This window comes from Procambarus clarkii, chromosome 13 (genome assembly GCF_040958095.1).
Source record: "Procambarus clarkii isolate CNS0578487 chromosome 13, FALCON_Pclarkii_2.0, whole genome shotgun sequence".
Lineage (NCBI taxonomy): Eukaryota > Metazoa > Arthropoda > Malacostraca > Decapoda > Cambaridae > Procambarus > Procambarus clarkii.
This window is the reverse complement of record NC_091162.1, coordinates 11,520,705-11,537,032: the sequence shown is the minus strand read 5'-3', so window position 1 is coordinate 11,537,032 and position 16,328 is coordinate 11,520,705. Positions and strand designations below refer to the sequence as shown.

At 45.6% G+C, this 16,328-nt stretch overlaps 1 protein-coding gene across 5 annotated transcripts in view; it reads right to left on the bottom strand.

The window, feature by feature from the left end:
- The window catches only part of LOC123757211 (probable ATP-dependent RNA helicase DHX35), a gene marked incomplete at its 5' end in the record, with an annotated part of 54,999 nt that extends 38,720 nt beyond the window's left edge, over window positions 1-16,279 (bottom strand). For 2 of the 5 annotated variants that reach the window (XM_069323628.1, XM_069323630.1), the window contains 4 exon segments: window positions 3,784-3,945; window positions 8,953-9,199; window positions 12,907-13,143; window positions 16,065-16,279. In XM_069323628.1, the coding sequence (XP_069179729.1) occupies window positions 3,784-3,945; window positions 8,953-9,199; window positions 12,907-13,143; window positions 16,065-16,279 (861 nt within the window). 5 annotated transcript variants of the gene reach the window in all.
- Window positions 16,280-16,328: the final 49 nt, after the last annotated feature.

The window sequence follows — 16,328 nt, the reverse complement described above, 5'->3', positions numbered from 1 at the left end:
CGGAGTCCGAACCCAACAATCACAAGAGCGACGGAAGGGACGTCCCCGAGGGAACCAGACTAGCTGCCGAAGCCAGACCCAACCCGGTAGATAAACCAGCATGGTGAAGTTCAGACTCCCGTACAGCTGCTCGAAGAACCAACGAGTGACCTGCGAGCCATCCAAAAAACAGCCGAACGCGAGATCGCAGCCACAGCAATGACTCTGGAGGGAGAGACAAGGAACCATTGCGAGAGTCCCAAAAAAGGCCCAGCTAAGTCCGAACCCGGGAAGGAACCAGATGGAACTAACCCCCAGTAAACCAAGAACCCAAACACGGTGAGCGGGGAAAGAACCACACCTCTGGCAAGCAGACAAGAAGATCGGCAGGGAGCCACCATTAACCAGCCATCGAGGAAGGCCAAACCCCGAACCCCAAGTAGTCGCAGACGGACAACCAAGAATCGGGGAAGAAGCGAAAAACGCATGGTGCCAGAAACAAGCCAAAAGAAGGCCACGAAAGCGGAAGCATGCTGCCCCCCCTCCCTTCCCACCAAAGCTAACTAGTCCCTGAATCCCAAAAGGAAGAAAAAAATATTAAGAAACAGGATGTGCCAATACACTGCCCGGAGATTCAGAGACACCATCCAAGAACCCAACTCCAAAAGAAACCGGACCAGGGACAGAGCAGCCTTCCGAAAAGAGGAGCAAAAAACTGGTAACAAAGATCCACCTCGACCAGCAGAGACCCGAACCCCAGCACAACACTACCAGGAGCATAAGAATGCCCAATCCGGAGCACCAAGAAACCATAAAAGATGGCCCATAAGAAAAGAAAACCGAAGAGCCAGGGCCCAGGCCGAAAAATAAGGGCAGTCTGCAAGCCAGGAAGACCCAGGAACTCCCAGTATCTAGGAGGGAGACAGGGAATCCAAGAGGAAACCCACCTAAAGACGCTTCCGAAGATCCCATAGGATCCCAGAATGAACCCGGGTGGAGGGGTGGGGGGTGGGGGGACCGAGGCACCACAACCGCTGACGGAATTGCTCCCTGAAAAAAGAGGCAACAGGCGGCTAAGAAACACACTAGTATATAGACACAAATGCTGAAACACACACAAAAGCAAAAACATATCATCAAACAGAGAAATGGCCCCCGGGAGAAGAAACTTCCTCAGACGAAGGCAAAAACTCCTCCAAAACACGAGACACACACACACACAGCCACATGTAAACAAAATGCAGCACTGCCCTGCTGGTTGACCAGAGACGCACACAACCAAAAATGGCTGCCAAAACAAAGCAGCCAGAAAGTGACGTGCCTGATGCAAGGGCGCCGAATGAATGCCAGGAATTGCAGAAAAGTAGCACCAAATGCAAACAAGGAATGACCCATTACCGAAGCAAAATTCGGAACTCGCAGGGGGTACACAGCAATGGCTTCCCACACCTCTGTTAATGGGACGTGGGAACCCAGAAACCTATATCCCATATCAAACTCGTACAGGAAGATTGGGGATAAGAAAACCCCTTCCCCTGCAACAACAAGCCCCAAGTCAGGGTACCAATACCCAAGCGGGGTAAAATGGAGCCCAAGCCCCTCAAGTCAGCTCCTCCCCAGTCCCGGGATCCTCCACACTAGGACCCGGGATAGAGCCATCCTCCAAATCCTTCACCTCAAAAGAAAAGGCAGAGTCCACCGGAAAAGTAGGGAAAAAGGGAGTTCGCTGGCCAGACTCAGAAGTTCCCACTGAAGGAACTGGCTCGAATGCCTCCATTGCCAAACCGGATGGGGCAACCCCAAAACTGACAGAGATTCATCCCCAATGAACTCAAGCGGGGCAGCCTCGAGGCATCCAGATTAGCAACCAACCTAGTGCGTTGCAGCAACCCAAACCTCGCATGTTTGGGTTGCGAAACCGCCTGCACCCGAATATCAGTATCAGTAGACAGGGTGGATTGGAGCACCAGCAAGGAACACCACTCACAGAACTCCAGGTCAAAGGTGTCATTGACCCAACAGGCACTAAAACAGATGCAAAGATGGTGACTGTCGCCCTGAGACAAGGGAACAGAGCAACCTTCAAACTCGCATGAAGTGAGAAGGGACTCAAGAGGATGCATCCATGGGACCAATGAGCCCCAATGGGGTTTTCCAGGGCCCTTAGGCTGACTGCTAAGGGAAGCCTAGGCAAGGTACTACCAACTGATTATCCCAAAACTACTAAACAAACAAAAAGCTGAACCCCTGTGATGTGTACAATCACGGGGGAGCCTAGTGGGGGGCCACCAAATACAGTAATACAAGTGGTCCTGTAGCCACACCAGGCAAACAAATGAAAAGAAAAAAGAAAAACCCACAAAAGCAATGTCTCCAGGAGGAACAGAACCAGCCGCTATGCGCAATTTAAGAGAGCTGCACAGTACCTTGTGCCCCTGCCAGCAACGATACTACAACCTACCCAAGGTCAAACAGTGGCAAGAAAACCCCCAGTTAACCCCAAGGGCGGGCAATCACCGAAGAGCAAAAGAACTTAAGGAGGTAGTTCCCAAACAGTTTGGTGAAGATAACCCCAAACCATAAGGCAGTACTTACAGTGCACCTAGGAGGGAAGGTGACCCTGGGTGCATGCAGCCCCAGTACTTCTTGAATAACACCTGGTTCACACACCACCACACAGCAGAACACCGCCAGGCACAAAGAGTGGAGCCAGAGTCGAACGACTGCCACTCAACACATCAGCCTCAGAATTGAGGTTGGATAGCCGGTGCAGGGGTCTGGGGCTTCCCCTTACCCCTCCTGGGGGGGGGGGGGCTGCATAAACAGTTGCGCGGTGGCAGTTGTTACGTCATGCTTGTTTGCTTGTCTTCGGATTGGGGAGTTCTGGTTGCTAGTTCGGCTTTCGGTTGCAATTTTTAACCATCTGTAGTTTGTTTTGGGACGCCTACCTTTTTGGTGCCTAACCCGGTATCTTCTTGAGATGATTTCGGGGCTTTTTAGTGTCCCCACGGCCCGGTCCTCGACCAGGCCTCCACCCCCAGGAAGCAGCCCGTAACAGCTGACTAACACCCAGGTACCTATTTTACTGCTAGGTAACAGGGGCATAGGGTGAAAGGAAACTCTGCCCATTGTTTCTCGCCGGCGCCTGGGATCGAACACGGGACCACAGGATCACAAGTCCAGCGTGCTGTCCGCTCGGCCGACCGGGTTAGATGGCATAGAATACTTCCAACTACATGGGGGGTTTCTATAGGCCATTGCTCCTCGTGCCTCTCTGAGGAGCTAGGTTCTGGGTTGTGGTCCCTGGTAGGCTAGAACTCCATTGAATTGACTGATGCCACAATCTAATACATACATATCAGCCTGGTAAGCTCCGGGGAGCCAGAGGGGCTCTCCACAGAAAACAAATCCTTGAGTAACGAGAGGTCACACATGCCATGCTAGCACAAAAGAAAAACTATACTGTCAGGACAAGTCGAGTACTGAGCCAATCACAGAATGGGTCACATATATACAAACTACAATGCATAAGCATTATACAGTACATTAAAATATTTACAATTTTTTTTTCTATTAATAATATTTCTGTTTAGTATGTGGGTATGCCTGCTCCTAGCTGCTCTGGGAAACTGAAGTTGTCATCTGAGGTAGCCTTGGTCATACAGATATCATGTTCTGCATTATCAAGAGTTATTCTGGTAAATTCTTTATGACCCCACCAAGGGTTGCATTCCATCATAATCCATTCAAATGAGGCACCACTGTACAGAGGACATTAAGATTTTGGTATGCAGAACTTATTACCTTCATTTTTTTTGAGAGAGAATGCATATTCCTTGAGAAGAGAAACACAAGTTTCTACTTCTTCTGCACCAGTGAGGAAGACTAAGACATCACCCGGGCCGTGTTTGCTATGAATCTTCATAACTGTTTCTGCACTGCATTTCACATAGTCAGCAGTTGATTCTATTTAAGAGAAAAACAGCAGAACATTGTATACAGTACCCTGAGAAGGAATGTAGGTTATATCTGAAAATCTTGTTTGATACACTTAAACATAAATTGGACTTTCCTTCACTTTCGAGAAAATATTATTTGGTAATTACCTTCTGACAAAAATTTATCGGGTATGTTTGAAAAATCTTATGCTTATGGGGTATATCCCATATCCCATATCCCATAAGCATATAGTGGTACCTCCGTTTTCAAATTTAATCCGTTCCCAGAGACGGTTCGACAACCGAAAATTCAAAAACCAAAACAAATTTTCCCACAGGAAATAATGTAAATTGAATTAATCCCATTCCACACACCCAAAAATATTAACTTAAAAATACATTTTATACAAAATACAACTCATATTTTTCACACACAAAACAATCAGATATAAATATAAACAATAAACAAAAATAAGCGAACATTTAACTGCAAATTACCTTTATCAAGGACTCTTGTTGGCATATGGGAGACAGTGAGGAGGGAGGGGAGGAATGCATGGGAGCATATGGGAGCAGTGTTGGTGTATGGGGAGGGTGAGGAGGAGGGAGGTGGTGGTGAGTGTTTAGAAGGACCGTACCCTGCTCGCCTTAAACATTTTCATATCTTCACCACTGGTTCCAGATTTTCCTTTCACACATTTCACGGCCTCTTGTTATGTGGCAGCCAGTCAGAACTAGTCAGTTACAGTCACAACATGTCAGTCAAGCATTCACGGTCAAGACAAGCCACAGGCAGTCATAACCAAAGGCCGTCAAGTATTCACAGTTCACCTTCCCCCAATAGGATTCAAAGTGAGCTAACCTGGAGCAACAGCTGGAGCAGGGAAAAAGAGGTACTGGAACCTCCACCTCTACCCGTCCAACTGAAAAGCATCTACTACAACAGCCTTGCGGAGAATGGCGCCACGTACAATGGAAGACGCCGAGACCATGCCAACATGAAGAAGTCCACCTCCGAGTGCCTGTATGTCCAGCAAAACCAAAGGAAGGAAGCGGTGTCGACCGTCCACTCCGTGGAAAGAGGAATGAAGTGCGACAGCTGTCTGTTAGAATGTTGGACACTCCCTGAATGTGAATAGCGTGGAGATCTAAACCTTGAAAACTCAGCAGAAAAGCCACCCAAAGCGACCAGCCCAAAAAAAAACCACGGACCGAAGGGACTCGCCCCCCCCCCCTCTTCTGCGGTTCAGACAATAAACCATGGGGGGAGCAGTCCGAATGGAGCCGGATCACAGAGCCCCAAGGAAGCCGAATCTGGCGCAGCACCTGCCACACTGCTGCAAACTCCCGCAGTTTGCAAACTGGCTGGACTGGTAACATTGGTCACAAAGCCCCAACCGAAAGACGAGGTAGCCGTAAACACATCGAGTGAGGGAAGAGGAAAGCGTCATGCCATTGAACTTTGGAAACCCGAAGAGGAAGCCGGCGAAGCAGCAACCGACGCAAGGACACCAGGGAACGAGCCCAGCAATCGCGAGAGGGGCTAAAGAGGTCACTTTGAAGGTACCAGAACAGCCTCCGAAGCCAAACCCAGCCCACCGGATAGACCAGCAGAGCAAAGTTCAGGCTCCTGCACAGCTGCGCGAGCAACAGCCGAGGGACCCAGGTCCCCCTCAAAAACACCTGAATGGGGGACCACAACCAGAGCAAAGCTGCAGGAGGGAGAGAAACGGAGGCAGTCCGAGAACCCCACACTAGGCCTGGCCAAGTCTGAACCTGGGACGGAACCAACTGGGACTTCCGCCAAGTTAACAGGCACCCGAATCCGACAAGCTGGAAAAAAACCTGAACCTTATCAAGCAGACAAGCAGGGAGCCCACACCAACCAGTCGTTGAGGCACGCTGCCAGCCAGGAAGACACCAGAACCTTGAACACACCCGACCAGTGTAAAAGAAACAGAACTCAAACAAAACCAGATCCAACTCAGAGGCAAATCCGGGTCTCGCAGGAGGTGCCAAGGGCCACCCGAACCTTCGCAATGGAAAGCTGAGAGAAAGAAACTTCTGAAAAGACAAATCCGAAGAATGCTAGGGCACCCGGAAACAAACCTGGGGTGGAAAACCCTACCTACCGCATTTGCTGGAGGATAAGACACACCGTGTGTAATTAAAATAGCTTTTTTTAGATAAAATTAGCCCCCATGTCAAAAATGGCCGTAATACAGAAAGAATACCGAGCGCCGTAAGCTAGGGAACTGGATGAGCAGACTGGGCAAAGTCACTAGGCACTAAATCGATGCCAATAATAAAATAAAGAAAACAAGCCAATGTCCATGGTTTGTAAACAAGACCGAGGTAAGACAATACAGAAGTACCACCTTACCTTGCCCTTGAGGTTACCTTGAGGTGGTTTTGAGGCTTAGTGTCCCCGCGGCCTGATCGTCGACCAGGCCTCCTCGTTGTTGGACTGGTCAACCAGGCTGTTGGACGCGGCTGCTCGTAGCCTGATGTATGAATCACAGCCTGGTTGAACAGGAATTCCTTGGAGGTGCTTATCGATTTCTCTCTTGAACACTGTGAGGGGTCGGCCAGTTATGTCCCTTATGTGTAGTAGAAACGTGTTAAACAGTCTCGGGTCTCTGATGTTGATAGAGTTCTCTCTCAGAGTACCTATTGCACCTTTGCTTTTCCAGACCACAGTCTCATACACAAGACAAGACAGCCCCGGGAACACAAGACCGGGAAACATGACCATCACCCACAAAAACTCATGGGAATGAACAAAGTAGAAGAAGAAGAATGATGAATCAATACAACTTGTACACTCATAATGGGGCACAGGAGGAAGCAGAGTACCCAAAGGAGCCACAGACATCGGAAAGAACAGGTCCATTGGCATAGCAGTAAGGAACGGAAATGCAGGAGGCAGTGAAGTGGTGGAGGTTGACACCCTACATAAGATCAATTGAAGAGACATAGGAGCTCGAGAAGCTCAGGAAAGTGTACACCAGGAAAATGATGGGTGAGAAGCGGACCCAAGAGCCAAAGTGCAATTCCCAAGCGCATGCACAACTAGAAGAGCACAATTGAAATAGAGGGAGTACAAAGAACATATACGGCATACACAGACGCGACAATGCACCTAAATTATTGGGATTGTCTCAAAGCTCTCCAAATGTACTCACTAGAAAGGAGATGAGAGATATCAAATAATATACACATGGAAAATACTAGAGGGCCAGGTCCCAAATCTACACAGTAAAATAACAACATACTGGAGTGAAAGATACGTAAGAAAATGCTGAATAGGACCAGTGAAGAGCAGGGTTGCCATAAACACAATCAGAGAGCACTGTATAAACATCAGAGGTCCACGGTTGTTCAACATCCTCCCAGCGAGTATAAGAAATATTGCCGGAACAACCGTGGACATCTTCAAGAGAAAACTAGATAGTTTTCGTCAAGGAGTGCTGGACCAACTGGGCTGTGGTGGATATGTGGGCCTGCGGGCCGATCCAAGCAACAGCCTATTGGACCAAGCTCTCACAAGTTGGGCTGGGCTTGGGAGTAGAACTCCCAGAACCGCATCAAACAGGTATCAAGCAGTACAACAAAGCAAGTACAAACTTACCAAAACCACAGATAACACACCAGGAGTGATGAGGGAAGAATACACCAATTCACGTACCTCCTGACCCATGTCATAGCAAACAAAACCCACACCTGAAACAAGTTACACAGAAATGAACGACTGAGTTATCGGTAAAACAAGGGCGCATCAAAGAAATTAAAAATGACCCAAAAAGCAGGAAAGGAACGAAAAACTTTTAACCGCCCAACTGCCATATTCAAGAGAGAATGACAACAAACCCAAGCCATGGAATGGTGCGCCACGACTGGTACGCTATCCTGGCAGCCAATCGCAGCAACACAAAACCCTCGTCGAAAAATATAACCAACGAAAGCGATGATCAGGAGGAGGTGGCAAGAGCAGGGGCATCGTAAAATAACACTCAAAACATGTATGACGAACCACACAAAAATATCGTAATATTAATGTTCTTTTTTTATTTACACATTTTCCATACAAAACATCCAAGCAAAAGATGGAAGCATCCAAGACAATGGTGCGTAAACCATGCAGGCAAATATGGGTGCGTTAGCCTCAGTGCCCCAGTCAAAAACACCCCACATGGGGCAAGACAGAAAGCCCAAGACCCCCGACATACCCCAAGGGTGAAGACAATGCAACGCAATGAAGTCCTCAAACAGGAGTGAGTTCCGAATGTCACAGGGAAGATAATCCTGAAACGCAAGGGTAGTACTTACGGTGCACCTAGGGAAGATCAGCCTAGGTGCATGCTGCACCGCGTACAAGAAAACACCTGGCCACCACACCACACACTGCTGGTACAGCCACACAGGGCAAAATCCAGAACAGGAAATTGAGGCCAGATGTGACCGAGCTGACCCCAGCACATCAGTTCGAGAACTGAGGTTCTTGCTGCACCCCCTCCATCATTGGGGGGGGGGGGGAAGCACTAACAAGCAGGATTGCTAGTTGGATGAAGTGTTGCCTGTTTGTTTTCTTTATGGGAAAGTGCTTTTGCTCTTTTCACATGTAGGTCGCAATTTTCACAAGATTGTTGTGTGTTTTGTTTCGCATATCTTTCTAGGAGATTCCCTGGTCGATGGCAATTACGACATACCTTAAATGTAAAGTGCTTGTAGGCCATTGCTCCCTGCGCCTCTCTGAGGGAGTCACGTTTTTGCTCATGGTTCCCGGTAGGCATAAGGACTCGTGTGATTGATGACCCCAAACTAATATAGCACATACCAGTTTGGATAGCTTCAGGGAAGCCAACGGGGTTCCCCACAGAAAATCCCATTTGGCATTAGTGCTACAATGTCATTCTGCCTAACTGCACAAAATCCGGGTCATAAGCATAACTTTAATTTAGGAAGTAACTGAATGCAATAGTTCAGAAAGTTCTTTACTGCATAATATTTATAACAATAACAAAACCTCTTTTACCTTCGAGATAGGAAATATCTACTGGATGAGTTCGTCCCTCAACTGACAAAACTGTTGCTGTGTCTTTACTCTTGTCCGTTGTAGTGTTGTAATTAAAGAAATTATACAAGTGATCTGCATCAACAGTTGCTGAGGAGATGATCAAGCGCAAATCTTTACGTCTACGGAGGATTTTTTTCATGAGCCCAAGTACAATATCAGTGTAGAGAGTTCGTTCATGGATTTCATCAAGCATAACAACACAGTACTGTAGAAATGTATAAAGAAATATTTTTTGTTAAACTACAGTATAGTACTTATACAGTAGTGATTCATATACTGTACAATAAAACTGGTAATATTGTATTAATATTTTCCCTTTTTTTAATATAAAATAGTTTTCAAGATAAACTGAAATAATTAAACATGTTGAAGTAATGAATGCATAAATGACATTAAATAAAAAGAGTATTTGGAATAATGGGCAAGAATCAAGAACACACCTTGAATAGTTCACATAAATATGCCTAAACAATCATAGTATTTAGAGGTACTTAATGGTTATTTCTTGAATAAGGAAAAGAAAACTATTGCCATTTCAACAAGAATCGTATCACTATGTGACAAAAATGGGCTGACAGTCCCACCCACTATTATATACTGTTATTATGTTATACCAATATTATGAACCCACTAAAAATAAAGGTCACCATTTCCTTAATCCTTGGACAGTGGCTATATGAAAATGGTCATTCCTACCTATGTGAAAAAAAATAGTTGTTCATTAAAGAATTATTAATTTGTATGCAAAATATAAGAAAAACATGAAAATATGTGAATACAATGGCACCTCGATTAAGGAGTTTAATCCGTTCCGGCACCAAACTCGTCATGTGGAAAACTCGTCTTGCGAAACAACAACAAAACTGTTGTAAAAGGTGTCCGAGAACCAGCGGAAATGCTCGTTAATCGAGGAAAAGTAGAGGCCAAATGTTCTGCGAGTGGCTCGCTCGTTACTCGAAATGGTCGTAGATAGAGCCGCTCGTTAATCGAGGTGCCACCGTATTTACCTTTTTACTGGGTGGAGGCAATCTGAAATATTGTGTGTGGTGGCTATGTGGTGTGGCATCTGTCAACAAACAATGTTGACTTTGCTGACACTGAGATATGCAAGACATGACTCCTGTGTTCTTGGATGTTTCATTGATTATTTATCACTGGTTTCTCTTTATTTATACGAGTATGTGTGTTGAATAATTTGACAAATCACTTAATTCACATGACACATGATAATGTTTCAAGTGATGATTGAGTTTACCTGATATACAGTATCCACTCAATTTAAAGGCCTCTTTTATGCCGATCTGCTGGTAATAACGACTGGTTTGGGAGACCGGTATTTAGAGCCTTATATAACGGTCTGACGGTCGATATTACCGAAGGTCGGTAATGGGTTTGTCTTGACATCAGAGGGTCCTCACATGGCAAGCAGGCCCCCCTACCCTTTTCATCCCCTCCCTCACCCCTCACTGAACCTCTCCCCACACACCCTCACTTCCTGCCTCCCCCATCCCTCCCCCCCCCCCCCAAGACCCTTCTGGGAAATGGCTCAGTAGACTACCAGCCAGCCAGAGACAGCCTGGAGAAACTCCATCTAATACAATAAAGCATTCATGAAACAAGTATTTTATAACTTTTTATTATCCTAATAATATTACTAAACAAAATCTGTAAGCAAAAATATATATGATGTACATCCAGAATTTAATTAAGAAACATCTGGTTAACTGGGTCAAGTATGTTAGGCTTATCAGCGAACCGGTCCCTTCCCCACCACCGACACCCCCCTCCCCATACTTCCCATACACATGCTCTCTCTGCTTCACCTCAACAACCATCCCTCCATCCATCTCCATCCTACCATCCATCTCTATCCTCTCCCTCCCTGCCTACCACCCAGCCTCTGCCTGCCTGCCTCCCTCCTAAGCTCTGCCTCCCTCCCTCCCTGCCTACCACCCAGCCACTGCTTGCCTGCCTCCCTCCCTGCCTACCACCCAGCCACTGCTTGCCTGCCTCCCTCCCTCCTTGCCTCTCCCTCCCTGCCTACCACCCAGCCTCTGCCTGCCTGCCTCCCTCCCTCCCTGCCTACCACCCAGCCACTGCTTGCCTGCCTCCCTCCCTCCTTGCCTCTCCCTCCCTGCCTACCACCCAGCCTCTGCCTGCCTCCTTCCCAAACTCTGCCTGCCTTCCTTACTCCTTGCCTCTCCCTCCCTGCCTCTCCCTCCCTGTCTACCTCCCAGCTTCTCCCTGCCTGCCTGCCTACATTTCAGCCTCTCCATCCCTGCCTGCCTGCCCATCCACCCACTAGTCGGCCATCACTGACACAACGAGTGCATTTGGAGCCGACATGGTGCACGGATGTTCTTTGATTGTGCAGATATGTCCAACAAAGTCACGGAATGAATACTCCAGCCTCATGACAAATCAAAACAATGTGCCGTGAATCTGTGACGTCACAGGGTAGAAGGCACTAGACTGGTGGACCCAGTGGCTGTCTGCATAAAATATATCTTACCTGAATGTTACTAGAAAAATTACCGACACTTAACTTCGGATATACCGGAGTTCCGGAAATAACGACCAGGGTACAGCCCCATATAGGCCATTAAATCGAGTGGATACTGTACTTCATTACAATCATATAGAATAATGAAAACCATATGAACATGATATACAATGGTGTTGGGCTCTGGGCCTAGGAACATAAGGTCTAACTGGTACCATATGGGTAACAGTATTGATTGAAACAAAGGCGTAAACAATTCACATGCCACTCTCAGATGGCAAGCGCCTAGTACAAGTAACACATGATAATTGTTCAAATGATGATTGGTTTACCTGGTATACTTCAGTATGACCATATGGAGTTGTGAAAACTATATGAACATCACTGGTATACATATCATGCAATTATGGCAGTACAATGCCAATGACTGCATTCACTTCGTAACATGACGAAAACCACATTCACATAGCAATGTAACGATGAAACAATAGCTGGATTTTTTCATGGGTCAAAGTAAACTTCATTACATCTACACAGAGCTATTACTGTATATCCTTATTTACATCATACATATAAAACCCAGACAATAATTGTTTAAATAGTCATATGACAACAATACTCAGTGAATCAACATATGATAACCACTGTCTAAGGGTTAAGAAAGCCAAAATATACTTTGCAGTTTGGATGTCATTTCATTCTGAATTTGCTCCTGATATTACATTTTCAAATACTGGTCAAGAATTTTTCCATTTAATACAATACTGGATAAGAATGTTTTTAATACCAAATAGTACAGAACATAAAAGTTAAATGCTTTTCAGCCCCCATCATTGTTCATAGTGCACTAGCAAAACTGCATTGCCTCTTAATTATAATTCAGGAATATGTAGCAGCACACTTTTAAATTTCATATTACACCTCTTTGATGCATTTACTGAAATGCTGTAGATATGTACATTACTCCTCATGTTATATTACAGTGTATTTATCATCATCCCAACATGTACATTATAGACCATACATCATTAACTCTTTATAACCCATCCTTCTGTAACAAGTATATTACGTCATTAATATACTTGCTCCATATTCTCATTAGTTTATGTGCAGATAATGAGATAGGTGTATATTACTGACATAATGTCCTTGCTACACTTCTGACACTCAATTCAAACAATTATGAGAATAATTTGTTTCTACAACAGTCAATACATTTATTTGTATCACAAACATATCTAAATTTCTTACATATACAGTACAGGTACAGTACTGTAATGCATGAATTAATAGTCTTTTCATTCCTTGAAAGGTGTTGGCACATAACTTTTATAGCCTGCAATAGAACAACAAATTCTTTAATATCCTACAACTGATATTATATCATCATAATATGAGAGAATACAAACCTGTCTCAAAAGTGGATCTGCCATCATCTCTCGGACCAACAACCCCTCTGTCACATATTTTATCTGCGTTGTGCCAGGAGTGTTATAATCATCAAAGCGTATGGAGTATCCAACCTCCTTGCCAAGTATCACATCACATTCCTCTGCCACACGTTCAGCCAGAGTGGTGCATGCCACTCGCCGAGGTTGTGTAATGCCAATTAGTCCATCAACTGACCACCTTGCTTCTCTAAGATACTGTGACAAAGAACCAGCATTGAATGTAATGAAACACCAATTCTGGGTGAGCCCCAGAGGCTCTGTGAAGATATTATCACTGATTCAGTGCCATACTACTAGGTGCCACCAGTAGCAGAGTTCTTATTGGCCTACCAGGGACTACGAGCCAGAACCTGCTCCTCCCCCACCCCCGCAGAGAAGCAAAGGGAGCTATGGCACTATGAACACCTTAAATTTAAAGTTATATATGTCTGCCACCACTAGGAAAGGCACCCAGAAAGTCAGCGAAACAAAACAGACCACTGTATGGTTAAAACCGAAACTGTAGCCTCAAAACTGCCAAAAGAACTCCCCCAACTACAAAAAATAAACCAAAATTTCCTAAAACTAGTGCGAGTTAGTTTGCCTTTCCCCTTACCTGGGGGAAGGAGGAAGGCGCATCAGATTAGCCGACCCGCTCTACTCTCAGTTCTTATGATGATTGAACACCGACTTCCCGGAAAGGAGGGGAAGGGGGGGGTGTCAGATAACCTCCGGGGCTCGCCCAGAAATTGGCGTTTCATTATATTCAACACTGGTTTTCTGGGGAAAGCCCCTTGAGGCTCCCTGAAGCTAGCTACCCCATAGAGAAGGGCACCTACTAGGAAGGAGGTAGCACCACAGGTATCAATTCGAGGACTAGACTCCGTGCAACTGCCAAAACCCTTGTGTTCGAATATCAGCCAAAGACAAAGTTGCAAACACAGCCGTCAGAACGGCATGCATATGGACATCATGGGCACAAGAGAAGACTGTTAGCTGGCTAGACTTAATGACACTGCAGACGACTTGAGAAATATGAGCCCTGGAACAGGGAACCAATGAAATCGGATCAACCTACGAGTCTACCAAAACAGAACCGATGGCACTAAGGAAGTGACATAAAGCTGCCATTGGACAAAGCCAATAATGCACCCCACGGCCAAACTAACCATGAATCCACGACTAAAGTACCCCTCCAGAAGCCCATCGATTCATTCTTTGCCAGAAAAGAAGGAGCTGTCTGCAACTGAACAAAACACCCACCAGGGTCAAAAAGAACAAAGCACTCAATGCCAGAGAAGAGCATGAAGCTCACCCATCTGACAGTAGGAGGCCAAAGAAACCAAAAACACAATATTCAAGAAACAATACGGACCGAAGGGGCCACAGTAAAGTGAGCAGAAGAGCACCACCACCGGACATGTCGGACATGTGCTACCTTTATGCCACCGATTATGCCTTAGTTGATGATTTGTGGGTGGATCCAGTGTCCTTTGTTCCCTGTTCCAAGGCTCATGTTTCTCAGGTTGTCCCAGTGTTATTACGTCTAGCCAGTCTGTGGTCCACCCTCATGCCTATAATGTTCGGACATATTCTGCTTTGGCGGCTGTTTTTGCTAATACGTCTTGAGTTGATATTTGGGCACGGGGGTTTTGAGAATCTAGCAGGGTTCTGGTGGCTCTGTATTTAGTTAATGTTCCTGGGTCTCAACTTCCTTGCGTGGCCTGGGGTTGGGATTCTTGATGTGTTTTCTTCTTCATCTTGACTGTCTGCAGTTCTACCTCCCTCCCTCCCTTGTATTTTCTAATTCTCTGTGGGTAGTTAGCTTCAGGAAACCACATGGGGCTTACCCAGAAAACCAGTGTTGAATGTAAATGAAACATCAATTTCTGGGCAAGTCCTGGTGGCCCCGATTCCTTCACTCTCTTCCAGGTTGTCAGGTTTGTGTGTGTGCATCTGCTCTAGAACTGAGGGCTCAAGTCCTTGGAGGATGTGGGCCCCTTCAACCGCCCCCCCAAATGAGTGGAATTGGTTGGACGAATGAATACACACTAGTTTTGAGGGGTTCAATTATTTATTTACATAGTTGAGAGTTCATTAAGCAGGTTGTGAACTTTTGGTCTCTTCTGTACCCAGCAGTTGCCTGTTTTGGTTCAATGACTTTCTGGATGTCTACCCTACTGGAGTGAACGATATGGAAGAAGATGCAGCATAGAGCCAGTGAAGAGCAGGGGTGCCATAGGCACAATCAGAGAACACTGTATAAACATCAGAGGTCCACGGTTGTTCAACACCCTCCCAGCGAGCATAAGAAATATTGTCAGAACAACCGTGGACATCTTCAAGAGGAAACTAAATTGTTTCTTTCAAGGAGTGCTGGACCAACCGGGCTGTGGTGGATATGTGGGCCTGCGGGCCGCTCCAAGCAACAGCCTAGTGGACCAAACTCTCACAAGTCAAGCCTGGTCTCAGACCGGGCTTGGGGAGTAGAAGAACTCCCAGAACCCAATCAACCAGGTATCAACCAGGTATCAACCTAGTGAGGTGACGGACCATCATCTTCTCCTTGCACTTCTTTGAGGGGGACTAGTCTCTGGTTCTGGGTCTTAGTAGGCTAAGAACTCTACGGCTGATGCGACCTAGTAGTTGGAAGGCATCTTGGCAAGATAGCTTCAGGGAGCCACTGGGGCTCACCAAGACATTGGTGTTTCATTACATTCAATGCTTGAATTATATTTAGCATATTCCAAGGTTTAAATATGAGTACTGCATGGTGTCTGGGATTGGAGCTTGCTATTGTACTAACTGTTGATTTGCATTGAGTAGTTGTGTGTGTAAAGTAATCTTGAGTCATAGACCTCAAGCTGCAGGTACTGTAGGAAAGACGGTTCTGGCAGAAAATTTAAGCCTGTATCTGGCCATGCATATCATATCTAATAAAATGATAAAACTTGTGTCCAGCATTATAAATACAAATATTATCTAGGATGAACTATACTTCTTACATGAAAAGCAGTTATTTGATTTAGTTCCTGGCAAACTATCTGTGAAAAATAGTCAATACAGTTCAAAGGCTATTTATACTGTATATAATTTTATTTTTCAAAATACTTAATTAACACATTCTTAATATTTACCTGTGGAATTTGTGTGCTCTTCCCAGAACCTGTTTCGCCTACCACTATTGTTGTTTGATATGTCTCTACCAGGTATAGAATGTGGTTACGTGCAGTGAACACTGGCAGTCGCTGACGTTGTTTTTCAATTGACAAAGAGCGATCTGGGTTATATATAAATGTTGTTCCACTGGTCTGGTCAACATCACTGCGGTCTTCTGCATATATGTCATCACCTGAAAAAAAACTTGAAATGAAATACAGTTCTTCTTTCTGAGCACCCCT